A 27,866-nucleotide genomic window follows, 5' to 3' on the forward strand; every position below is an offset into this window, starting at 1 on the left:
CAGCTAGAATCATCAGGAATGGGGCTCATCCAACATGGGATTTTAAAAGCTGCCCAAGGCAAAGAGCAACATGCTGCTGAGTGATAACCACTACTTGATTGAAACTTCAGTGGGGAGTGTTCTTGTTTGTGTGAGAGAGAGATAGAGAGAGGGGCTGATTGACTTCAGGACCCTCCAAAACTAAGGTGAACTTAAAAGTTCCTAAATTGAATGTAAAATAGATAGCCAACAGGAATTTGCTGTATGGCTCAGGAAACTCAAACAGGGGCTCTGTATCAATCTAGAGGGGTGGGATGGGGCGGGAGATGGGAGGGAGGTTCAAAAGGGAAGGGATATGTGTATACCTATGGCTGATTCGTCTTGAAGTTTGACAGAAAACAGCAAAATTCTATAAAGCAATTATCCTTCAATAAAAAAATAAATTACAAAAGAAAAAAAATAGTAGTAGAAAGTAAGGTTAAACCAAGTAATTTTATTTGCCTTTTTTGTTTGTTTTTGCTCTTACTAATTTGAGTTGTGAAGTGAGCCTTTTCTCCTCTTCTTTTGCTTAGCTGGTTTCCACATCTGAAAATGACTTAGCCAGTTCAGCATGGGAGTAAATACTATATTTGTAATCTTAAAGAAATAAAGAGATTATTAGGGAAAAAACAGATTCCTAAATTGGGAAGCACAGAGTGTCAGGAAAATACTTGCTGAAAAGTAGATGAAGGGAAGTAAAAAATAACTAATTTAGATCATTACTGAGCCAGTCAGGGTTATTGGGGAAAAAAAAAAAAGACCCGTTTTCAGGTTCTTAAACCAGACATGATGGGAGGGGCAGAGAAAAAAGAAAGAAAGAAAAGGGGGAAGAGGCGAATACAAAATTTATGGTGAGTATCCAGGAGACTATAATTTGTAGTTAAACTTAAAAATATTTTTTTATATTTTTTTCCTATTCCAAACACAATTGACTATTTCCCTGTTCGAGTACTGGCATAAACAAATGCTCAGTGTGAAGAAATAATGTTATAGGATGGCTCTTGATCCAAAGAATCTGTTTCCTTCAAGGAGAGATGTTAGAGTCAGTAACTTGAAGGAGAATTGAACCTAAATAGAACTTTGAAATTGCATGCTTGGTGACACACTGAGGCATCTTCAGAAATTTTATCTCTTTTTTTCCTGAGTTCAGAATTAGAGACAATACTGCCTCTTGGAACACATCACAATTTAGATATTTAGAGGCATTAAAACTCACACTTTCTTTTCATCTTCTCCAAAATCTCTTTCCTTTACTTTTTTAATTCCTGGATACTACTGAAGGTTTAAAGAAAAAAAAAAAGAAGCAAAAAACCCCCCAAAACATCTCATGAGACTTCTCTGAGATGAGCAAGTCAAATAAAATGTCGTGTGGTGATGACTCTGAACCAGCCACTTTTCTTAGGTATTAAACCCACAGTGTAGAATTTGTACCCAGAGAAGATTCATCTCCACGTGGTCAATGGTAGTGGAAAGGAGGCCACAACCCAGCAAAATTATCAGTCTCTTGACCAAAGTAGACTCCCCCATCAATGGTTATTCAAGAAATAAGAAGTTAAACATCTAACAGCATAGTGTCCATAAAGTGGAGAAGTAAGCAGACTGAGGATGTCAGTTCATATTTGTTATCAACGAGATATGTATAATATGATCTCCTTTTGCTAAAACTGTCTGCCTGTTGGTATGTGGATGAGATTACAACAGTAGCCCCTGATGGCTCTCCTTGCTCTGTTCTTGCTGCTCTGTCCTCCATTCATCGCGTAGCAGCCAGAGCAAGCGCTTTGAAGGGGATGAGTGAGAACGTTCCAGTCTGTGGATTAAAGCCCTCTGTTGACTTTTCATTGCTCACAGATGCTAACAAAGTTTATAGCCTTGGATCTGGCATGACCTGCCTCTTGCCCACCTCTCTGGGTCTCCTCCTTTCCCTGCTCTTAAGTCTGCCTTCCTTTGAGTTCCTGCCGTGGATAAGTTCACTCTGCGCTAGGGCTCTTGAACCAGCTCCTGGATCTGCCTGGAACGGTCTTCCCTGCACCTTCCCATGACCCTTCCTCCTTAATCACGTGTCAGCTCTGAGGCCACCTCCTCAGGGAGGACCCCTCAGTTAGCACCACCTCCTCAGTTAGCACCACCTCAGTTAGCACCACCTCATGCTGTTGTATTTTGTTCATAGCTCTTGACTCTTTGAAACTGTTTGTTTACTTGTTTGTGGTTGATTTTCCTGAAAGAACATACGCACCACGAGGGCGAGACCTTCTCTGTCTTTTGTTTATTGTTCTGCTCCCAGTTTGTCATTGTCAATGATCAAAGAACAGTCACTAGATGACGAAAAGTGTGCAGTGATACACCCCAAAATAGCAGTAGTGACGATTACTAAGAGAAGGATGAGGGTAACTTGGATTCTTTTTCTCCTGGTTTTCATTTGTATCAATAGTTCCTAATTTTTAATTACTCAAATGCTTAGCCAGGCTTAAGGAGGTGTTTTTAAAGCTCCCAGAAAGAGAATGTATTCTCTGCATGCACCATGCTAAGCAGTGGATGCTAAATAAATGCTCACTGGGTCCACTGAAACCTTTTTTCCGAGGGAAGACGTTTGCCACCAAGTTCTGTAGTTGGGTGCCCACGCAAGTCCGTGTGACCTGCCTCAGGATGCAGATGTAGCGACCTCGGTCCCCGAGTTTCTGACCTTCATCCCCAGGGTGTGCTCTTCTCTGGCAATCCCAGAGTCCTTTGCCCCAGGGAAAATCCATTATAAACAGCCACACTTGGAGCATGTGATATACTTCAGTCCATGCTGCTTTTTCCAAAGAGGATATGGAGCCTCTGGCCTCACGTGTAACTGAGGGTCTGGGTGAACCGTCTGCCTGTTTTATTCCAGGAAAAGAACCTGCCATGTCAATTCATGCTTTCCAAGTCATTTGATGTTAACAGTTACTTGGCCAATGCTGATTGTTTTGACTAATACTTTATATTTTAGAAATCTTATCAGGTAGCTTAATTATGGTCTTAGAAAAGTTAATTCTTTGTTGTGTGGTATCTTTTTTGCACTTTTCCCCCCTTTGTGCATAGTTGAAATCTGAGCTGGTAAACTGGGCCATTTGTTTCACTATCATACAGTACTTTTTTGGGCTACTAAATACTTCAGCGGTCCAGTATCTTAAGAAAAATAGATACTCCTCACCTATGGCAGTGGGTGGTTAAGTTTTAGGTGGTTGGCAAAGTCTCCATCCTCTGTGTTTTAACTCTAAGGTTACATTCTGGAAATCTGTAAATTGGGGACAGGGACATGGGAGGTGGCAGGGATGGAGAAATAGAAAATTTGATGAAGAGCTTGGAAACAAACTATTACATCAAATCACAAAATCATGGTTTTTTCTTTTCACATGAATCTGCTTCATTTCACATGCAGTAGAAGATCATCCTGTCACTACCGTAGCCCCAAAATACTTTGTACGTTTCATGTCCTTGTAGCTTAAGTCAGACTGACTGTTCCTTCCAAATTTAGGGGTAGACAGCTAGACAGTAGTGGTGAAAACGTGTTCTATTATTTATACTACAAATGCCAGGCAGTTCATAGGGAAAAACCATTGTTCAGTGCTCTGCAAGAGCAGTCCCCTGAGATGTGTGCCAGGAGAGGGAGTGATTTATGTTCCGGAGCCCCTCATGGCAGGGAGCAGCCCTCTAGACTGCTTCCATAGCCGTGCATGGGCGTGCAGTTGGTTAGAACTACTTCCCGTCTGAACACAGGCGCCACTCAAAGGAAAACACTTCCCACTGGGACGTGTGATCCTTCTTGATTGTGTGTAGTTATAACAGCTCCGTGCAAACCTACAGTTCCAATAATCTGCAGAACTCAGAGGCTTCCTCCCTCCCACCAAGATCTGTACTCTCTGAGGTTCCCTGGTATTTCCTCTTCCCGCCAAACCCCTCTGCTTTGGCTTCGTAGAAACAGGAAACACCCAACAGAACCATTGCAAGAGTACTTGCGATCAGGTGAGCCAAGACAACTCCAAAGAAAAGTTGACTTATTCCAGTGGTAGGGATACCCATTGCCTACCCCTGAAAAAGTGAAGCTCTAATTGGGTGTACATGGGGCTCTTGGGAGACGCCAGAGGAGTGGCCTGGGTCCCCGGGACCCCAAGCACCAGAAGGCTGCCGCCTGCTTGTCTGAAAGACCCAGCAGTGGGGCCAGCTATTGTGAAGCCCCTCTGCCAGATGAACAGGGACCCGTCTCTGGTCACAATAGCCATTCACGCTGAGCAGCCTCATTAAATATTCAGCCGATGCTTCCGGCAGCTCATTAGGGCCGCAGTGAGCAGTGACGTGGCTGCGGGAACACCGAGGGCCGGCCGGCGGCAGCAGGCAGAGGCTGAGCGAGCCGCCGATGGCTTTTCTGCTCCCTGCCTGTCCAGTGATGACCAGTGTCTGCTCCCTGCTTTGTCTCAAGTCCAGGTAAAAATCAAACAGAACCCCTGACCTACAGACGACACTCGACAGTGTTGGGTGCTGGTCTCTGACGTGATCTGGCTAGGGTGCTTGCCCCTGGAAGCCCTCTGACCCCCTTCAAGAGCTGTCTGGGGCTCGGGGTGGGGGCCTCTGCTGAGCGCTAACAATGAGGTGCTGTTGTGTGCTTGGGCTGTTCGATGACTACATTTGGGAGGGTTTGAGGTATAGTTTGAACTTGGTGCTGAGAGTTTAGAATAGCGAATAATTCTTCCTCTGGAGCAGGTTGAATTGGGGAAGATTGTGAGCTAATCCTTGCAGTTCATATAGCAAGTTTCCTCAGTTCATGCCAACTTTTCATGTGTCTGAGTGGCTCATGACTAAGTTGTGTCTCTTTTATCTCTCAGGATGGATATAGTGTTAAAAAAAGTGGATATTCTTCAGCGGCAGGGGGGTCCTTCCAATGGGCTGGACATTGTCCTCCTGTATCTCGTTCCTTTCCCGTGGGTGTGTACTCAGTGCTGGGTGAAATAGAAAGCTGGGAGAGTCTGAAAGAAGAATTGAAAGATGGTGAACTCAGACAAAGTGTATTTCTCTTCTCTCACTGTTTGCTTTTCTCTTTCCTGCACAGAAAATGTTTTCAGACAGCTCATTTCTATGTGGAAGATAGCAGTTCACCTCGGGTGGTCCCCAATGAAAGTATTCCAATCATTCCTATTCCGGGTAAGTAAGACACGACTCCTATTTCCAGTGGGCTAATTGTTTTTCTTTTTTTGTTCTCAGTGTTATGTGCCAGCCATGACAAAATATACTTTTTATAGTCTTTTCAAGCTCGCCCAGTCTAAGAGAGCCTTAACTAAGGGTAATGTAATGAAATCTTTGCTCCTTTACATCTCTTCCATGTAATGAAATCATCTTTCAGAGAACAGATGACTATGAGTTCACATAATATAGAGTCTCATGAAGAAAGGCAAAAAAGAGTAGAAAAAAGGGGAAAACATACTTATGTACTTGCAGTCTACTTGGACTCGATTTTGTTATGACAGGCAATGTGTGCTTGCTTTTAAAAAAATTGAAATACTGTTATATATTTTAAAGTTTTATCCTAAGATTCCTTACTCTGAAAATAATTACATGATGGTCGAAAGTTTTTGTACTCAGGCTCTTTGTATGGGGGTCTAGAGAGATGTTCTTGGTCTGGTATCTGTTTCATTTGTCCTTGATACAAGTAGGAAATGCTCAGGTGCTGTTAGGGTAGGGATTGGTGAAAAGTGTTAGTCACTCAGTCGTGTCCGACTCTTTATGAAATCATGGCTCATAGCCTGCCAGGCTCCTCTGTCCTTGGAATTCTCCAGGCAAGAATACTGCAGTGGGTAGCCATCCCCTTCTCTGGGGATGTTCCCGACCCCGGGATCAAACCCAGGTCTCCTGCATTGCAGGCAGGACTCTAGTAAATCTTAGCTGATGCCACAGATGTGAGAAGTTCATTAGTGGCTTAGCTCTGGTAGATGGTGTGAGTGATTTGAAGGTGGCCCCCATCGTTTTTTGGGTTTCTCTGGTGGCTCAGATGGTAAAGAATCTGCCTGCAATGTGGGAGACCCAAGTTTGATCCCTGGATCAGGAAGATGCTTGGAGAAGGGAATGGCTACCCACCTCCAGTATTCTTGCCTGGAGAATTCCATGCACAGAGGAACCTGGTGGGCTACAGTCCATGGGGTTGCAAAGAGTCAGACACAGCTGAGCCACTAACACTCACTTCTTTACTTTTCCATCATTTTTATTTGGTGTCCCCTTCCTGTTGTGCCAGAATCAAACATTCTTCCTCTGGGTTGCATTCTGTACTTGGAAACACGTATTTTCAGATATCTTATACATTCATCGTTTTGTATTTTATAATGGAGTAGTGTAGCCTATTAACAATGTTGTCACGGTTTCAGGTATATGATAAAGCGATTCAGCCAGACATAATACATGTCTCCATTCTCCCCTAAACTCTCCTCCCACCCAGGCTGCCAGGTAACACTGAGCAGAGTTCCCTGTGCTGTACAGTAGGTTCTTGCTGGTGATCCGTTTTATTTAAATATTTATTTAACTCGTTAGTCTGCACTGGGTTTTAGTTATCGGATCTTTAGTTGACATATGGGATCTAGTTCCCTGACCAGGAGTTGAACCCGGGCCGCTTGCATTGGGGGCATAAAGTCTTAACCACTGGACCACGCGGGAAGTCCCAGTTATCCATTTTACTCATAGCAATGTGTACACGGATCCTCTTGACATCATTCTTTTGTAAGCAGAGGTGCCATCTCCTGCTCCCCTGCAGACCTGGATCCCCGCTGTCTGCCTCATTCTCTAGAATGGTTTTCTTCATCATCTGGTACACCATACATTTCACTTGGTTTGTGGTCTCCCCCAACTACTATGAGAGCTTCCTAAAGGCAAATGGATGTCGTCTTAGTGCAAGAATAAATACCTGGCACGTGGTAGGGATTCTCGAACTCTCTGGATGAATGATGAAGATGAGCAAAGCTTCCTTACAGTTCTTTCAAGACCTTTGCGATGAGGCTCAGAGATGCACTACTTTTCTGAGCCCTGGAAGGCATGCTGCTGTTGTCTGCACGTCCTCTCTAGATATGGTTGTGGTTGGGGACTGCTTTGGCCCTGTATGTCTCTCTATGTTAAGACATTAGATATTGCTGGAATTGGCCATGTTCTCGCCATTCTGTGAGCTTCTCTCATTAAAGCTTGTCACACAGCAAAGAGAGGGTAGCAGAAAAGTCTCTGGGTAAGTCCCCCACTGGGTCATTCTGTGGCTGCCAAACAATTCCCATACACATGGGTAGGTTTTGTGTTATGTTTGTTCTTCTCCACTAACCCTCACCATTTATTACATTCTTTGCCTTTTGAGAGGAGGCAGACAGGAACCAGCCCCCCATCCCCATGGAATAAGTTTTGTTGACTCTACCGCATTTGTGCAGCAGTGCGTGTATAATCATTTTCCTCTCGCATCGCCTAGAATATGTGTTGACCTCTGGAAAATGCCTGGGGCCTCTCCCCTCTGAATTGATTCCGCCAACAAACACAGCTGTTGGGTAGCTGTGCAGTTGAAATCTGTTTTAAAAGGTTAAGTGGTGAGAGATACTTCTTGCACTGTCTTTGTGTTTTTAGTTTCTTTCCCCTGGATGGGGAATCACAACGCCAAGAATCTCACCCTGCCTCCACCACAAAACCTAGGTCAATGACTTGACCTCTCGGAGCCTAGTTTCCAGAATCTGCAAAGTGAGCAGGAAATTAAAGATCGCGTGAGGTGCTATGTGTCAGGGCAGTTTGGAAAGATTCATGGAAGCCAGAGTTGTCAGCTGTGGATATCTCCTTCCCCAATGGTGGTATCATTCTTCCCAGCATCTGTAGATGGCAAGCATTTGCACAATCCCCAGGTTAAAACTGTCCCAAACACGGATCCACATACACTGGGTGCAGCCAGCTTCACTGTGTTCTTGGGCTTGGATTTTAGGACTTGTAGTTCCCTGGGATCCTCAGAAAATGCCATCAGTCGTGGCTGCTTTGCCACACCTCTTAAGTAGGTGTCTTAGACCAGAAATGCTCTTTGAATGTTCTCTGCCTCAATTCCCAGCAACAAATAAAAAACTCACAGTCCAACAACATATCTATTTAAATGTGAGATTCTCACTCACTGAAGGTAGAAATACGTGGAAGGAACAATTCCATGGTGTAAGATTCTCCACTAACTGAGAAATCCATGGAATCCAGTTGAATCTTCCTTGGTGTAATAGATGCATCCTTTTTTTGAAATAAGATATTTAATATAGGTCCCTCATCCCCTCGATGAGTTGTGACACATTTGTGAGAATGAATGACTTGAAATGCTGTAGTGTTAGAGGACTTACCTGGTGAAACCAAACGTGAGACTGCTCTTCTAGTATTTCCTCAGGTTTTTATAGATAGCAGTAGCCTTCTGTGGGGGTGTGCCTAGACAGAAAACTTATTGCACCCTTCACTGAGAAGAAGTTACCTTATATGACCTTTCTTTAAAAATCTTTCAACCAGATCACAATCCCTTGTTTTTTGTAAAACTACACAGTCCTATTTAGTAAATTTATAACATAGTTTGTAATCTCATTGCAACAATCCATGATTGTATTTATTCTTAAGGTTTTTTCCAGTTATTATAGGACAGTTGTCTTGCATAAGAAAAAGCAATGTAAGGAAAATACAAATTTCTAAAATATCACCAGTTTTTTAAAACTCTATTAAGTTTCAGCATAATTTTTCTGTAACTGAGACCTCCTTAGTATCCTTTTAAATGATTTACCTTGGGAATTATCTAATTTTTATAATTTTTTATGTGGACCAGTTTTACAGTCTTTGTTGAATTTGTTACAGCACTGCTTCTGTTTTATGTCTTGGTTTTTTGGCCATGAGGCTTATGGGATCTTAAGTCCCCAAACAGGGATCAAACCTGTACCTCCTGCATTGGAAGGCGAAATCTGAACCATTGGACTGCCAGGGAAGTTCCTCTAATTGTTTTTGTGTCTAAAAATAGGATATTTATTGAACTAATATGGAATACTTACCCTGCCCACTGGATCTCACTCATTCTTTGTCCATATTTGAAACCTAAGAGGAAGACTTCTAGGCCCTAGATGTATCAACTTAAGTTATTTCATCGTTTGAACCCCCTCACTTTCTATCACTGATTTTTCAAAAAATATATTTCCAGACAACGACCAGTAAACTGAACCATTACAGTTTTTAAGTGTGGGCAACAGAGTGAGACTGAAAATTCAGCTACTGAACTGTTGTAGAGTCCCTAAGTCATCATTATAAAAGGTGTAACATACTCTGATCTGAGAACTTACTTTGCACTTAGCCTTCCTCAGAAAAGATCATCATCATCTGATATTTATTGAGATTTATTGATCAAAACTATGTATTTTATGTTGGTTTTTTTTCCAACATCAATTTTAGGGAAAGTGGTGCAGTCCATACCCCCATTTCACAGATGAAGAAACCAAGGCTGAGAGACATCCTTTAATTTGCCTGAGGTTGCATGGATAAATGGTGGGCCAGCATTGGAATTCTTTGTGTGACTTCAAAGCACAGATGCTTAGAAATGGCTCTGCCACCTCTTGGCATATTCCTCTGACAGTTCTGCTATCTGAGGACTTCAGTCTCATTTGGATTTTGCTTCCTTAAATCAAGGCTTGTATCTTCAAATACATGTGACTGTTCTCTTAAAATTTTTTTCTGGATTTTCTTCTTTGAGTAGCACTGACCACTTGCTTTTCCACTAAATTCCCCTTCATCCTCCATGAGAGCATTTCATCATTGTGTTGTTGAAGTTTCCTCCATATCCAAAAAAAAAAAAAAAAAAATCCAAAACTCTCCTCTTTGTTTCCTAGTCATCTTTATTCTTTTCTTTCCTAAGAAAAAGACTCTCCCCACCACCAACAATACCGCCATTCCGTGTGCCAAGTAGGAATTTGAGGTTTGTTTATTTATTTATTTATTTATTTTATGCTCCAGGTCTTAGTTGCCACACATGGGTCTTCGCTCCTTGTTGGGGCATACTGACTCTTCTGATTGTGGCACGCAAGCTCGTAGTTTCGGCATGAGGAGTCTAGTTCTCTGACCAGGAATTGAACCTGGGCGCCCCCTGCATTGGGAGCGCAGAGTCTTAACCACTGGACTGCTAGGGAAATCCCGGCTGTGTGATTTAAATGCCTTGGAGAACAGCTCAAAAACATGTTGAATTTTGAATAAATTTAGACTCTAAATCACCAACTTTTGGATGATTCTGCTGTGGTTCAAATTCACGGATAAACAGCTCTGATCTTGAAATCCCAAAGCATAAGTAGAACCAGCAAGTTACACTGGCTCTTAAAAAAATATTATAAAATAGACGAAAGGTTAAGGAAAGCTTTGCTAACCTTTTGATACTCATCTCTTGGAGATGGATGCTTACAGGAACCTTTGAGGAAATTTGAGTTATCAGATTTACTAGCTCTAACTGAAATTTAGCAATTCAGACTCTTCATAGTGTCCTGGTTTAATTGGCAAAGATAGTGCTGTAAGAAGGAAGACTTTTTTTTTTTCACCTAAATCCTGTACAGTGTGGATATTGTAAACGCAATGTGGCAGTGAAGGTTGGTTAGCCAAGCATATGAGAGAGAACTCCTTATGCAAACATTTTACCAGACAGTTCCAATCACTAGAGAAGTGATGTCAATTCTTTTATTAGGAAGTTTTTTTAAAAAAATTCATTCATTTCTTTGGCTGTGCTGGGTCTTAGTTGCGGCATGTGGGATCTTGAGTTACAAAATGCAGGATCTTTAGTTGTGGCATGCAGACTCTAGTTCCCTAACCAAGGATTGAACCCGGGTCCCCTGCCTTGGGAGCGAAGAGTCTTAGCCACTGGACCACCAGGATAGTCCCTATCAGGAAATTTTTTAAATTGTGAAATCTGCTATGTGTATAATGCTTGAGAAAAGTACACAGTCTTCTTCCAGATAAGTTAAATTGTGACTTCTTCAGGAGAATGAAAGGGGCTTTGACTCTTCATACGTCCCACTAATCACTTTTCAAAATCAAATGTTCCATGCTCACCGGTCTCCCATTGTTACTCTGGGAAGATAAAGCACAGTTGAATGTAATGACCTAGCTATCAGCCCTGTTCTGGTAGTCTGTCTTCTAAGATATTGAAGTAGTCACAAACTTCTGTCCTTTAAGACCACCACCATCATCATTATTTTGGCCACACTGTGCAGCTTGCAAGATTTTAGTTCCCCAACCAGGGATTGAACCCACACCATGGCAGTTGGGTCCATATTATTATTCAATCAATATTATTATTATTAATATCTGCAAGTATTTTTTTTTAATCTACTGTTTCCATCTTTGGGGTAATCTTTTGAAACACCAAGCTTGTGTTATATTTTCACTGCAGTTATTAATGAATTACAGTTTCACTCTAATTATTAATGAAACATTTTATATAATATGTCATCTTAAAATTATGTTCAGTGTATTATGCTACTTATTCTTTTAGACTTTCATCATATGAAGCTTTTTAAAATTAGAACTCAGCTCATTGAATTAGCCTGTTTATAGAGCATGTTGAAAGGGCTTTTCCAAATGTGCCTATTGTTAAACACAAATGTCCTTATAAATGTTTTTCTCTGGAAATTAGAAAATCTAACTTCCTAACAAGAGCATTACAAAACAAAATGTTGCTGCTAACCAGTAGTTTAGAAATCCAGAAATGATTCGTGCCTTTCCTGCAGTTAAAACACATCTTAATAATTTGAAGGTCACTGGCTTCAACAGGGTGTCAGCACATAAAAGGGGTTTTAAACATGCAGTTTAAAACCCTTGGGATTAAACCAACCTTGTTGGCATATTTTATTTATACAGAGATTATCTCCAAAGGAGATTCATTGGTCTTTTGACTATAATGAAGCCCTTTCTTTATTGACTTCATTGTGTCATAAATGAAAAGAGATTTCTTTTTTATGGCAGGAAATAAAATGTCCTCATCTCCACAGCACTCCTTGCATCCTAAGAGTCTGATTTAGACAAAAATCTAGTGTGTCCTAAATCAGGAGCTAAAACATCTCAATAATCGTATTTGCTATTTTCTTTATCTTCTTAAGTTGACACAGGTATTAACAAGCACAGAGAGAGGCCTGAACTTGGCTTCTGAGATGAGAGGCTGATCCCTCCTCAGAAAGGAAGGAGTCTGAGTTCTCAACATTAAGGTCTGTCCACTGCAGGGGTGGTTAGCAGTCCCTGAAAACAGCCCAGTTATGGGGCTTGGGGTCAGGAAGATGCCTGAGTATGATTGAACTGGACTCAAGTACTAGGCTTTCCCTACCCTCATATGGATTAGGTTGGGATTTGGAATAGGGTTGAAGGAAATGCTAAGTGTTAAATGAAGTTTGCACAGATTGGCCTCAGTAAGTGACTGAAGGCCTTCTGGAATCTTCATGGTAAATTTATGTGTATACCCACAGCCTGCCAGAGTAAACAAGCAGTGATAATTTTCTGAAACAGACTTTAGGCCAGTCAACCCCACAGCTAAGCATCTTGGAAGGCAGGAAGGTAAATACCATGGTATTTTATTTACCTGGTATCTTCAGGGTGACCAGAATATCAGTGTGAATTTTCCAGGTAAACCAGAGTTTACCTATGAAGCCAAAGTGATTCATTTCAGCCCATTTTTGTTGGAGAACTTCTTTAACACGTATTGTATGCTTTTCTGCCCTCTCAGTGTATATGTTCAGTTTAAGACCTAGAGAGGTCACGTTAAGGCCCAAGAAGCCAGCTTTGGGGTCAGCCTGGCCCAGCCAATTGATGGCAGTGGACCTTGGCCAGGTTTTTGTTTCTCCTAGCTCCCAGATCATAGGATCTCGCATGCATAGCAATTCTCACCTCATAGTAAATCACAGCTTTACTATGATTTACTACAGCACTTACTAAATGCCAAGCTCTCTGGTAAGTACTTATGTTTTCCAGTTTGTTCTGCATAACTCTCTGAATTGGCTGGTTCTGATTTCCAATTAGATGAGGAACTGCAGTCACAGAGAGGTAAGGTCCTGTATCACCAGGCTGACTGATTCTGGCTTTTTTCCATTTACACCACTATCTCTGGGTACCTGATGCACAGGAAGCATTCTGGCCGCAGTGGCAGGTGAGAATAAGGGCTACACAGTTACACTGAGTTGCAGTCTAAAGACCCTACCACCCTCCAGCGTGCTAGGCGAGGCCCTCTGCAGCGCCCCCCTGTGGTGGATGTTCAGGGACCGCCTCAGGTGCTGATTTTTTTTCTTTGCAATTTCAAAGGAAAAATTGCTGACTTTTTCCTTTTGGTTTATCTGTTGTTCCTTAATACTAAGAGTCTGCAAATTTAGCATGGGTGAGTTCTCTCTAACAGAATGAGTCTGAGCACGCAAGCACAACAGAGATATAACCACAGATTTTAGAAGCAACTTTTCTTTTTTTTTCTTTCTGTTTTTATTGAAGTATAGTTGAATCACAATGTTGTGCTAGTTTCTGGTGTACAGCAAAGTGATTCAGTTATATAGACACACCCATGTATATGTATTCATTTTCATGTTCTTTTCCATTGTAGTTTATTGCAAGATATTGAATATAGTTCCCTGTGCTATATAGTAGGACCTTATTGTTTATCCGTTCTATATATAGTAGTGTATATATGCCAGTCCCAGACTCCTAATTTATCCCTCCTCCGTTCTCTTCCCCCTTTGGTAACTGCATGTTTGTTTTCTGTCTTGTGACTCTGTGTCCATTTTATAAATAAATTTGTTTGTATCACATTTTAGATTCTACGTGTAAATAATATCATATGGTGTTTGTCTTTTTCTTTCTGACTTCCTGCACTCAGTATGACAGTCTCCAGGTCCATCCATGTTGCTGCAGATGACAAAATTTTATTATTTGTTATGGCTAAGCTGTATTCCCATTGTAGATATGTGTGTGTGTGTGTGTATATTACCATTATCTTCTTCATTCATCTGTCAATGGACACGTAGTTTGTAAAAGCAGCTTTTCTTTATGTTCACATGCATTTTTCTCTATTTTTTGCAGTTCTGCATTTGAGGTCAACATTAACCAGCTCTTTCCTCCCTCTTGGAATCTCTCACGTTCATACTTTGTTTTCAGTGGAGGTTCAGCCTCTTATAATGCTCTGCTTTTGATCTGTACGAACCAGAAACTAATTTCAGGCTTCATGAGAAGTGGTACATAAGGATGTTTTGTTGTGGACTGACCAAAATAAAGGACCTCTTATGTGCTGGATTTAATTCCAACCACAAAAGGCTAAAATCTTGGAACAAAGTATAAATAATGCTATTTAAGACCAACAAGCAACTGACTGTATCAAATATTTTGTAACAGGGTAATGTAGTGGTGACAGTAGTTATCCCATTTTTGCCTTATTTAAACCTTTGGTATCTGAAAGCTCTATACTTAAAAATACTGGCACAAAATTATACTGTGTAGAAACATTTTATCAGATTAACAGACACGCTCTGCCTAATTGCTTGCTTTTCCTTGCAACTGTGTTCCGAGAATGAAGGTGGTGTGTCCCATCGCATGGGAGCGCAGGCTTTGGGCTTAATACACCAGGATTCGAATGTCAGCTCTGCTGCTTAGTAATGGCGTCGCTTTGGACAAGTTGCCTCAGGTTCCTTACGTGTAAATTGAAGACAGCGGCATCCTCTGTGCCTAGTCCTTGTGAAGATAAGTGTATGCAAAAGGCTGAGCATAATCCCTGGCAATCAGTAAGGGCTTCCTTCACATTTCTTTCAATTCTGTCATTAGACATTTCACTGTGTCATGGTAATCCAACGTCTAACCTGTGGTCAGTGAAACCATCTTTGTTTTTGTTTAAATCGTTTATTTATTTGTCTTAATTACAGCACGTAGGATCTTCATTTGTGGCATGGGAACTCTTAGCTGTGGCATATGGGATCTAGCTCCCTGACTCGCCCAGGGATGAAACCTGAACCCTCTGCACTGGGGGATTCCGAGTCTTAGCCACCGGACCACCAAGGAAGTCTGAAGGCATCTTTACTTTGATTCCAGCTCTTTTCCTCTTCCTCATGTCCCTCCCTATTCACCAAGTTATCAAACCCATCCATTTTAAGACACTGGCAGTCTTCACCTTGTCATTTCACATGGCTCTTGCTCTCACTTTCTTATGTTCAGCAGAACACATGTTGCCTTTGAGCAGAAACCATCTCGCTAATATCTGGCTGAGTCCTAGGTGCTCAGTAAACACCTCTTCCAGTGGTTTCCCCTTCACTGTGACCTAGACTACAGCTGCGCTCTCCCACCAGAAGCACTCCTTGCCTTGGCCCTGCAGCCAGCCACCACTGCCATGCTCCAGGCTTCAGTTCATCTTTCCAAGCTTGTGTTTTCAACTCTTTAAGATGAGTATTGAAAACAGTGCCTATCTCTTAGGGATGCTGGGAGGAATGAGTACTTGTAAACACATGTAAAGGGCACAGAAGGTGCCTGGTCCACAGTTAGTGCTGCTGATAGTTGTGACATTTGTTAATGAAACTCGGCTGTACAGGTGGAAATAACATCTCACAGATGGGTATCTTCTTGTAACACAGGCTTTCTGCAGATATAAACTGAGCAGATCAGGTCTACAATGCTGTCCTAATTGCTTGGCCTTCTGGCTAGTTAGAGTAATTTTATAATTATCTGGCTCATGTTGAGAGAAATTTAATAGGAAACCAGTGTAAGAGGAAAACTATTAGGACTTCTAATTAGCTTCAGCCTTATATTTATCTTAATATCGAAGGAAAAAAGATTTACGACCCTTCAGCTTCATTTATGTTGATTGAAAGACAAAAATGTGTTATCTGGGTGGTCACTATACCATGCGTGTTTGTGTGTGTATATATCTTTCTGTTTGGTTGTTTGGTAGTTTTGTGACGTTACTGGCGGTGCTTGGAAACCTAGAGGATTGTAATTAGACTTCTTTGGGTAAAGAACCAAATTTGAGAGACTAGTGAGTCGTGTATTCCCATATGCAGTTCTTGAACTGAGCTCTGCTGGGTCTTGCTGCTTTTAACCGTGGGAGGAATGGACCGACTGATTTATAGGCATGTGTAGTGTTAGCTTAGATAGTATTGTTGAGCATTTTGTAGGAAAAAATAATAAATTGTTAACCTTAAAGTGATTTTTTTTTTTTTTTAGTGACTCAAGCAGGACTCTGCCCTTTAAAACACTGTGGTGTGTACCTTGAAGTAAAATAACTCTGAAGCTGAACTGCGGTCTTATTTTGAACTAGAGTCCATGTACTTAATCATGGCATGCGTGCCTGCTAAGTTGCTTCAGTCGTGTCTGACTCTTTGTGACCCCATGGACTGTAGCCTGCCAGGCTTATCTGTCCGTGAGATTCTCCAGGCAAGAATACTAGAGTGGGTTTCCATGCCCTCCTCCAGGGGATCTTTCTGACCCAGATTTGGAACCTACATCTCTTGATACCTTCTGCGTTGGCAGGAGGGTTCTTTACCACTAATGCTACCTGGGGGTCATGTACTTAATCATGGCACCTGAAGTTTATTGGGGATTTCCCGTTCTAAACTATCATTACAGAACAAATGTTGCCCTCAACCTATTACACTCTCTTTTTTTAACCTTATTTTGCACTGGGGTATAGGTAAAGAATTCACCTGCAGTGCAGGAGACACAAGTTCCATCCCTGGGCGGGAAGATCCCCTGGAGGAGGAAATGGCAACCCACTCCAGTATTCTTGCCTGGAACATCCCATGGATGGAGGAGCCTGCTGGGTTACAGTCCATGGGGTCTCAAAGAGTCAGACATGACTGAAGTGACTGGACACAAGTGCACATAGCCCATTAACAGTTTTGTGCTAGTTTCAGGTAGGTGCAAGGGGACTCAGGCATACAACCTATAAACTATTAACCCTGTCACTCCACTCTTCGAAACAGTGTCTTTCATGAAATGTCTTTCATTTCAAAATAAATAGGAGAAAAGCGTTGCCTGCAGTCTGTAGGCTGGAGTGTTTGTGGGGCCAGGTTGTGTCCCATCTTATTTATGTCGCCGCTTGTTCAAAGATGAGTTTATTCTTGGGTTAACCTCTTAGATACACTCTAGTTTTGTACACATTAGTCCTTTTCTGAACTTAAGATCTTTTCTTTGCCACTTGATCTTTATTATAGAATTTGCTTACTTCTAAACATTTTAAGTGAAGTGATCAGATAATTCGGGAAATTTTTCTTGAACTGTGCATTCTGCTAAATATTCCGGGGAAACATTTTGGCTCAGCTCACTTTGTTAATGCCGGTTACATCATTATGGGCGCTATAGATTTCTTGGGCGTGCAAAATGATTGCATATTCATGAACATCTTCAATCCTGAAATATTTGTAAATAACTTGGCAATTTTTTTTTCATAAGGAGGCCTGTTAAAATGATTAGGTCTTTAATGGTTCACACAGAAAGAATTGGTACTTACAAAGCACCCCCTATTTGATAAGTCACATTTCTTCGCTAGGCAGTTTGGATTACGAACGTTTGTAAGTCACCTTCCTTAAAGTATATGAGAGACGCTTCTTTTCCTCTTAGGAATGATTCAAGTTTGAAAATGTCAATAGATGCAAAAAGCCACCCTTAGAGCTTTGCTCTCTCGAAAGAAAGTCGAGAAGGAATGACATAGTCAATGCTAGCTGTCACCAGATGAAGAGAAATCAGATTGTCAAGCCTGGATCTCTAACACTCTTGCCAAAGTAGGACCTCATTTACACATATAGATCTTCATACCCTTTGCTAAGAAAAGCATCTGTGGCAGTTTAGATGTTTGTGCGTTTGCCAAAGATCTTTCACTCTGAATAAAGTAAATGTCATGTCTGTTGTTTATCTCAAATTCAGCAGAGTATTTTTAAAAGGAAATATTTGCGGGGGAGGGGCGAGGGAAGGAGAGAAGGGGGAGGTCGGGCAGCTCCAGTGGGTGGGGTGTGGCCGTCCTCAAGGTGCGGAGCAGAGCTGGGTAAATAAGCATAAAACATGCACGAGGCTCACGAACTGAAAACGTCCTTTTGAACTGACAGCATTACAAATAAATTGGAATGTGGAGTCTTCCCGAATTTGTACCTACTTCTGTCAACACCAAAAGAAAATCGAGTTAATTCCATCAAACTGGTTGTTTGGCATTGTGTAGACACAGCTGTCTCGCACAAAAATTGTGAACACGTAAACGTAGATGGCAGGGTACCCAAAGCCAGCTGGTTCAATGGCACCTGTCTGGGACTGTCTGTGATTGTGTATAAAGATTACATAGACTTCAAAGATCAGAAACAGAACTGAGTTGTTACAGCTTCAAGCTGGACCCCACTGAACAGCAAATTCTTGAAAAACCTGGGTTGTGATAACATTTCTTAACAAACAAGTACACTTGGTAAATTCAGGTTTAGTTAAAAGTATGATATGGTGCTTTAAGTATGTAAATTTCCTTGAATATGAAAACTAAAGGTAATTCTTTATAGACCATTTTGAAAACCATACTTAGCTGTTCAGTTCAGTTCAGTTCAGTCGCTCAGTCGACTCTTTGCAACCCCATGAATTGCAGCATGCTAGGCCTCCCTGTCTATCACCTACTCCTGGAGTTTACTCAAACTCATGTCCATCGAGTCGGTGATGCCGTCCAGCCATCTCATCCTCTCTCGTCCCCTTCTCCTCTTGCCCCCAATCCCTCCCAGCATCAGAGTCTTTTCCTATAAGCATTCAAAAATCATAATGAGACCCTAATGTCAAGTAAATCCAGAGAAGGCATTTTTCTGAAAGATGTCTATTTCCGGTAATACAATTATATCACTCTTTGTAGAAATCAAATACCTGTCTTCAGGAATTCCCTTATTGGTATCATTTGTTTCTGAAAGGAATCTATGTGACTCTGAATATTATTTTATTCCTACAGATGACATGGAAGCCATTCCTGTCAAACAGTTTGTTAAACACATCGGTGAGCTCTATTCTAATAACCAGCACGGGTTCTCCGAGGATTTTGAGGTATGCTTTAAAACCGGACGTTCCTTTTCAGAAAGCTAACTCTTCTTTTACAGGGATTTGTTTGTAAACTTGAAATGAATGTATCTCGAGCATCACAAAAGCAGTCACTGAGGAAAGTGGGGACTGGCTGTCTTTTCTTTACACTGAGAGTTCTCACGGGCCTTCCTTTCCCCAGTACAAGTGAGGTGAAAGAGAGTTGGCTGCACACTTCCTGAACGTACACTGCTGTTAGAGAACAGACTCAGTGGCAGGAAAGAGGCAGACTCGGATTCTGTCTCCTGCATTCTCACTGGGGCAGCGGTCATCATGCAGAGAACAGGCTCCTAACTCCACATCTGTTCTGGGAGGCACACAGTGCCGGGGAGACCACAGGTTGTCAGTCTGAGGAGTCAGATGCCAGCTCCACCAGGCAGGATCATTCTGGAGTCAGTCATTTCACCTCTGATCCCCAGTTTCCTCATTTTTATGATTTTATTTACTTATTTGCCTGTGCTGGGTCTTTGCAGCTTCACAGGCTTTCTCTCGCTATGGAGAGCAGGGGTCATTTTCTAGTTGCGATACTTCTTATTGTGACAACTTCTCTTGTTGCAGAGCACAGGCTCTAGGGTGTGCGGGCTTCGGAGGTTGCGGCTCCCAGGCTCTAAAGCACAGGCTCAGTAGTTGTGGCACACGGGCTTTAGCTATTCCACGGCACGGGGGATCTTCCCAGACCAGGGATCGAGCCCGTGTCTTCTGCACTGGCAGGCGGGTTCTTCACCACCAAGCCACCAGGGAAGCCCCCCACCCCCACCCGCCCTTCATTTTTGAAAATGGCAACGACATCACCTCCTACCCCCAACCATGTTGGCAGAAATGAATGATGAACATCCTGGAGAGTGCTGGATTAACAGTTGCTGCTGCTAAGGCACTTTAGTCGTGTCCAGCTCTGCACGACCCCATGGACCGCAGCCCACCAGGCTCCTCCATCCATGGGATTTTCCAGGCAAGAGTACTGGAGTGGGCTGCCATTGCCTTCTCTGTTAATAGTTAAGCCTGTGCAAAAGTGGATTGTCCTTGTTTTCACGATTCTTAAGCCTTGGAGAGGAGACATGGGTGAGCAGAGCCTCCTGATTTTGAGAGCTGGTGTGTAGGGAACAAGGAAGGTAGAGAGCAGCGCGCACCGCCCTGCCAGCTCTGGGTCCCGCGCCAGCTCGGCAGTGACAGGGTGTCAATGAGGAGCTATTAAACAGACTGCCCTTTTCTTCACTGAGGCGCTTCACTGAGGCACATCTCTGGCAGCACGAGTGGTGCTGAGGGGGCCAAGTTTTCGTGGCAGCTCAGCTGTCTTCTAGCTTTGTGGGTAAGTCAGTTCCTTTCTGTCTCATTTCTCCTTTAAAATGGAAATAACGCCGAGGGTGCTAACCTGCCCACCTCTTCACAAAATTGGTCCGGGGCTCACTTGGAATAATGGAAGGGAAGCCCTTGGAGATCACCTAGGAGCCTTACGGCTGGGAGGCTCAATTATTTTCGCACAGAGGAAGAGAGAGAAAAAAGACCTGAAGCCCTGTTTCTATGCAAATTGGGGAGTCCCTGAAGGCCATCCTAAAGGCAATTATATTGACAACTTGTTTTAAACGAAGTCCCTCTCCTAGCTTTTTGGTTCTTTGTTTTATTTCTGGAGCAGAAGCAGAGCAAAGGTGGTAGAGAGAAGGACCCCTCTGACGTATTCTGCAGAGTCATATGTTTCCTGGAAAAAGCAAAAAAAACATGTCAAGTGCTTAATGCAGCTATTAGATGCTGACCCAAAAAAAGGTGCCTGTCCAAGTACAGAGCACATGGTGTGAAGTCAGACATTTTGCATTCATGAGGACAGCACATGTGTGGGGTGTTCGAGTGATTTAGTTCAATTGACTGTTGGCTGGATGACTGAGCAAGAATATTGAGGCATTTAACAATGTTGATGGTATTCTGGACAAACATTCATCCTCTCGAGACGAGAATTTGATCAGGATGATCAAATGCAGCTCCAGTTTCTCAATTATTTATGATTTGAGACCCCAGTGCTATTCATCACAGCTGGTTTTGACACCATTTAATTATTCAAAATAATCAGCTACACCTCTGTAAACTGGCTCTGACTTAAAATGGGCTTCACTGCATCAAAATCATGCCTCTTAACAAATCCTGGGCATCTGCACACTATTTCTATCCTAAAAAAAAATTACTGCTGCTTTAGCTTTTGTCACCTATATTGAAGTCTGTAGCTTATCACCTGGTATGTTTGGGACTGGAACAGGGAGGGCAGGGAGAAGGGTGGCTTTGTTCTGTCATTGTTAGTTCACAGTCTGTGCTGGTTTGAAAGGTTTCAAGTCAGGGCTCTTCACCCTAGCAAGAACATCCTTTCTTCCAAAAAGAATAGTAAGACACTCATGCAGAGAAGGAAATGAAACAGTAGAAAAGCTTACTACTATACTGTCAGTCTTCTAATTTAGGAGAAATTTGAAGTATTTTAAAACAGTAGTGCTCCTTTTGCATAGCTCTGCTAAAAAGGACAACGGTAATAGGATCTTTAACAAACTATCAAGGCTGCTTTTTTTGGCTGCACCATGCAGCCTGATCTCGGTTCCCTGACCAGGTACTGAACCCAAGTGCTCAGCAGTCCTAAACAGTGGACCACGAGGAGATCCCCTTATAAAGCCTATTTTATAGACAAGAGATAGTCATAGACTGTTAAAAAAGAATAATGATAGTAAGGTCAGGACAAGAGATTTTGTGTAATTCAACAAGAATGAAACAAAACCCTCATTGTGTTAAGAGAGTGGAAACCTCAACTCCAGATTTCCGGGTCCTTTTATGTGGAATAATTACAGCCAGTATCTGCTTGGCACCATTGCTCAGATTATTTCACTCATTCCTCAGAAATAACCCCTGTGAGCTGTTTTGTCCCCATTTTGCAGATGAGGAAGACTGAGGCATTGGTTAGTTCAGTAATGAAGTGGCAGCAGTAGGACCACTTTCTGATCAGTAAGACCAAAGCTTTCTGATTCAAGCCCACATGTTTAACCCTAAGGCCATCCAGACTCTTCATTTAACTAAGTAGTGTCCTATAGTGAGGAGAATTAACCAAGATGATCAGTGATTATCTAAAACTGATCATGCAGCCGATGGACCAGTAAATTCCTTGGCAAAAAAAGTAGGAGAGGGAGGTTAGAATAAAGGAGCTACCCCACCCCCCACCCCATTCTACAGCTAAGAATACTAGGAGCCCAATACGTGATCTTCATGGTCTAGAGCCTTCCCAAAGGGCTGAGAATCTGACTTACAAAAATCTTACATAACTTCTGAATAGAGGCCTGAAGTTAGTCCAAGAACGGATCTTAAGATTATAGAGGAAACCACTTAACAGTTAATATTTGCCCATGTTGTTAGTCAGTTGCTCAGTTATGTCTGACTCTGTGCCCCCATGGACTGCAGCATACCAGGCTTCCCTGTCCTTCACTATCTCCCAGAGATTGCTCAGACTCATGTCTGTTGAGCCCATGATGTCATCCAACCATCTCATTCTCTGTCGTCCCCTTCTCCACTTGCCCTCAATCTTTCCCAGCGTCAGGGTCTTTTCCAATTTGCACCTGAAAAGGCGTTGACGCCAGTCATTCTACAGTTACTGAGTACCTGCTATTCTCTGGATGTTTTATAAGGCACAAAGATGGACTGGACAGAGAACTTGCCCTCAGAGAGTTCATTCTGGTTGGGGGAGACCAGAGTGAACACAGCTAATGCAGAAAGAGGTCAGAGCAAAAGAAGTGCCAATCCAGGAATGAAGTTCTGCCAGGGAAGCAGAGGAGAAAGGCTGCTAGGAATTTTGATTGGGTTTTTCTACGAAAGTTCTATTATTTGCCCCATTTTGTTTTCAGATCATGGAGGGAAATGGAAAAAAAAATGGTGAATACCTGTCATATGTTCAGAACTTTGCTGCTTAAGGAGAATAAGAAATGATCCGCTGGTAATTTTGCGTCTTTGTCTAGAGGTGATGCTGAATGCAAGCTTTTTGTCCTTGTCAGATAAATTTTGGAGGCTGTTAAAAAGCTGGAGACATTATACCTCTAGCAGATTTTGCAGTCCCTGGAAATAGCATCAATCCTGGTGTCAGGATAGTGTTCAGTGACTATTCCCTTGACTACCTTAGCTGACTTCAGCCTCACTTTTCCCCTGCCTCCCAGGTCATAATCAAGGAGTCTACCAGAGGCTCGGTGCTAGCAAATAACCTTTCAAAATCAGGGGAGCTGCAAGGCCCTGTGGGTCAGCAGAATTAATAGGCAGAGGTCAGGAGCATCACAGGCTTAAAAGTGGAGTGCAGAGATGAGGCCGGAGGTCCAATACCCCCTTGATAAGATCCTTTGGGGGATCAAGTCTGTTAAAATTAAGTCCAGCTCTGCTGAATTTGGGCCGGTTGCTCATCTTAAATCAAGAGAACAGAGCTTTGTCCACCCGAGCCCAGGCACCAAGGGGCCAGCGGCCACAATGGCCTTATGTAAGATGCAGAATTCCCTTGTTGCTGATGAAACATACTAGGGAGTTCCTGACAGAGGCGGAAAACTGCAGAAAGAAGGCTGCCTGCAGGTTGGCAGTTTCCTCAGCCTCAGTGACAAAATGCCAGTGTTGGTCTTACATGACCCAAAGGAAAACTTTGTAAACCCTTATCATAAAAGAAATCATAGGCGATGAAGCTGAGGTTTTTAAGTTGAGGCTTTTAAAAAGAGTGAGGAAAAAAGTATGTTAGCCAAGTTGTACAGGAAAAAATAATTCTGTTTTATAGACCAGCTGCAGGATGATAGACACTGGGATAGTTTCTTCAGAGATGGATTGATTTTCTGGAGGGTAAGACAGACACTTGAGATAAAGACATGTGGATTTAGAGGGGCATGAAGAGGAGCACAGGCTTTCCTGAGTAAGGAAAATTGCAGTGAAGCAGAGAGCAGGAGGTCGTACAGGCTGTTCCAAGGGGACCAAGTTAAAACTGTCCGGCGTTGGAAAGGAAGAGGTACATAGGTGGGGCCCCTGAAAGCCTGACTCAGGGGTTTGGAACCTCTCTAAGAAGTGTCTGAGCAAGAGAAGAACATAGGTAAGAAACCTTTGAAGAAAACCAGTGTGGCTGTAGTGGTCGCCTGAGCAGAGGGGAGGAGAGGCCGGAAGATGGTGTGACCGGTACCTGGTGAGGGCCAGCTCTGTGTCCAAACTCAGCAAGCACTGCGCTGTGGTCCTGACTTATTCTCGTGCAGGACAGGCCCCTGAACGTAGATGGGGGCCGCCTGAGTTCAGATACTAAGGCTCTTATACATGCTCAGCCTAACCCTTGATCACCAGGTCCAAAATATTTCCTTCTCAGCTTGCTTCACTGTGAAGCTGAGTAACCTGAAAGATTTCTAGATCTGTTTTGGCTTTTTTTTTTCCAATTAAGCTTCTGAATGGGAGGACAGAAAGTCAGCATGTGCCTTTGGACAGCCTCTTCCACCTACAGCTCCAGGCAGCAGGTGATGCATCCCGTATCATCTCCGAAGGATTCTGTATCTGTCAACTTGTACTTCTCTTTTTTTTCTCTTTTGGTTCATTTTTTTCAGTTACGCTTTGTTGTAGATCCCTTGTTTTCAGTTGGCTCCTCTTGGTGGTGGTGTGTCCTGGTTTTTCGCATAGTATTCATTTTGAGAATTCCGGCTCTGTTATAGAGACAGTAAAGTGCAAACAAGCTAAAATCTTCAACTTTTTATTTGGGTACTGACTAAGTAACTGCACTATACACATTCTATTGGCCAGTGTCACTTCAAAGGGTCTTAACACCTATTAAAAACACATTAACTTTGAAATGCCAGTTCAGCTGGAGAAAAAGCACTCCAGGATCAGATGATATTATCAGCACCTAAATGAACCAGGCGGTACTGCAAGGAATTACAGATGACATTATTATCCACAAGACAAAATCAGAAGGCCGTAGGCCAACCCCTTGGGTTCTCATAAAATCAGATTTAGCATTATTTATGACCATTCTTTGTTTTCTGTCATTCACATAATTGGAAAAGTGAAATAGAGGCGACAGATCAGACTAAGGGTTTTAGATAGCGCAGAGTTTGATTGGCCATATTGAATGGCCGCTTTAAACAGTGCAGACAGCTGCTCCCACACAGGCTCAGCCAATTGCATTAGACTGTAACAGAGGCCCCACCTCAGTCCAGTGAGTGAGGTCAGAGTCACACAATGGGGAAAAAAAATATCAATAAGGCAAATCTCCAACTAAAGTACTCAAAGCTGAAATCTCAGCACAAGATATCTGAATAGCTCAGCCCAGAAGAGGTACATGCCAAAGGTATGACCTTCAGAACCCAGGAACCAAAGCATGTCAGCTTATTTCACAGACTTGTGTACAGGCTGAATTAATGTCTTCCGGAATACAAATCCATTTTCAAAGGTTTTCTGCCCCTGAAACTGTTCAGAAGAGTACGCCTTGGGCTTTCAAGGCAATCCTGAATGGCAGATATTCTGAGTACGGCTACCATTGCTCCTATTCCTAGAGATGTTAAAACAGCAGACTCATTAAATTACACTCACATTTTATGTCTATTTCAGAGAAAACAGCCAAAGGCACCCTTCAGGCCTTTTTAAACCAGCATTCAGCAAACTGTAGGTTATAAACCATTTTAGATAGAACAGCAGGTATCAGAGTTTATCGCATTTAGTAAAAGTAAAAAAAGATAACGCATTGTCATGAAATACACACTTTCTCCAGAGAGATGTGTTGAACTAATGGCTTTTCTCTCTCTGTCTCTCCTTCCTTCCTTCTCTCTCTTCCTTTTTTTAAAATATATAATTTTGTGGATTTATTTTTGGCTATGCTAGGTCTCCGTTGCTGCGGGGCTTTTCTGCAGTTGCGGTGAGCCAGGGCTTCGCAGCACTGCTCTGGCTTCTCTTGGGTGGTTGCTGGGCTCTAGAGCCCAGTAGGTGTGTGCACAGGCTTAGTGGCTCCGTGGCACCTGGGATCCTCCCAGACCAGGGATCAAAGCCATGTCTCCTGCGTTGGCAGGCAGATTCTTTACCATGGAGCCACCTGGGAAGCCCCCTGTTTTTCTTCCTTTTGTTCTTTCTCATTCTTCCTTCCCCCGGGAATGCCTTGAATTCTGAAAAATTGTGTGTACATCCTCCAGGAATCAGGTGTCTGTGAGTATGGTTATGAATATTTAGTGACCTGTTGTTTTTTGCCTTGGTTTTTTGATCATGGTGAGCCCCTCCTAAGTACTTTGTGAATATAAAAGACACCTGGTTCCTTACAGGTTTCATTGTGCGTGATGAACATGCTGTGGACATCATCTGTGGACATGCATCTGTGCTGTGCAGCTCCTTTGTGCAAAAAAGTCTGCACACTCGTAAACTCAGTTACATCTGTCACATGTGAAAGGTTTTTCCTGATCCCCTCATGTCCCTTTGCCCTGCTCTTTGTCACAGCTGTGCACTCCAAATGACTTCCTTTATTAGTTAGCACCAGTGGTTTCTTGGGATTTGAAGCATATGGTGTCAAAAAACTTGGCTTCTTTAACAATCTTTTATTAGGCTAATGGATAATGTTTCTATCCATGGCAAAGGTAATAAAAGAGGAGATTTGCTTCTCCCATGGCTGTTTTTCTAAAGAAGGATCATGTAAGTAAAATTAGAGTTAAAAATTAGAGTTAAAAATTAGTGCATCAGAGCCATATATGGGTAAGTCAGATATGACAGTTTTTAGGTTCTAGAGGGAGCCTGGTGGGCTGCCGTCTATGGGGTTGCACAGAGTCAGACACAACTGAAGCAACAGCAGCAGCAGCAGCAGCAGCAGTGTCATTTCAGGGCTTCCCAGGTATCATTGGTGATAAAGAACCTGCTTGCCAGTTCAGGAGACATAAGAGACATGGGTTCGATCCATGGGTCAGAAAGATCCCCTGGAGGAGAGGATGGCAACCCTTTCCAGTATTCTTGGCATGGAGAATCCCACAGACAGAGTAGCCTGGTGGGCTACAATCCATGGAGTCACAAAGAGATATGACTAAGGCAACTTAGCACAAAACACTGTCATTTCAGGGCTGAGGATAGTCACTTGGTAGTCTGTTATAAAACAAGGTTGTGAGGACCATAATATAAGCATATTGCAAATCATGGTGGAGATGATTCTTCTGTCTGGAATATTCCTGTTCATCTTTTTAAGACCCAGGTGAATTGTCTCCCATCTAAACCTTCCTCTGTGTTCCTATCCATTTCTTCAGGCCTCTCTTCTAATCACACTTGACTATCATCCTGTTTTTATATGCTTTTCTCACCCATTTGACTGCAGCATATTGAAAAAGAGACACTATTTCTGTAATCCCCATGCCGAGGTCAGATCTGGAATAAAATGGACGGTTGATGAATTAGTAAAGAATGAAATCCTTTTATTTTGTTTTCATCCTTCATACATCTGTTATGAATCTGTTAGTATTCATTTCTGAAGTTGAGTTTGAGGAAGTGATGGTGGCCAGTGACTGGGGAGTGAGTAAAGGCTCTGGGCTTTTGGATGTTTGTAGTTTCTTGCTTTCAGCTGTTGTTCAGCATCTAAAAGCGTGTCTAAAAATCTTGGTAACCTCCCTGTATATTTCCTTCTCTAGGAAGTCCAGCGCTGCACGGCTGATATGAACATCACTGCAGAACATTCCAATCATCCAGATAACAAGCACAAAAACAGATACATCAATATTTTAGCATGTGAGTAATAAACTTTAAACTATCTTCAACTGCAAGGAAATGAAATCTTCCTGCTGGGTATGAGCTGAAATGCAAGCAGTTGGAATCAGGAT

At 42.5% G+C, this 27,866-nt stretch overlaps 1 protein-coding gene across 3 annotated transcripts in view; it reads left to right on the plus strand.

Annotated features, from left to right (window-relative positions):
- Positions 1-27,866, plus strand: part of PTPRG (protein tyrosine phosphatase receptor type G) — a 768,152-nt gene that overhangs the window by 699,672 nt on the left and 40,614 nt on the right. For all 3 annotated transcript variants that reach the window (XM_040246532.1, XM_040246534.1, XM_040246533.1), the window contains 3 exons: positions 5,087-5,178; positions 18,947-19,038; positions 27,678-27,774. In XM_040246532.1, the coding sequence (XP_040102466.1) occupies positions 5,087-5,178; positions 18,947-19,038; positions 27,678-27,774 (281 nt within the window). The remainder of the gene's footprint in view (positions 1-5,086; positions 5,179-18,946; positions 19,039-27,677; positions 27,775-27,866) is intronic.

This window comes from Oryx dammah, unplaced genomic scaffold, assembly GCF_014754425.2.
Source record: "Oryx dammah isolate SB20612 unplaced genomic scaffold, SCBI_Odam_1.1 HiC_scaffold_9, whole genome shotgun sequence".
Classification (NCBI taxonomy): Eukaryota; Metazoa; Chordata; class Mammalia; order Artiodactyla; family Bovidae; genus Oryx; species Oryx dammah.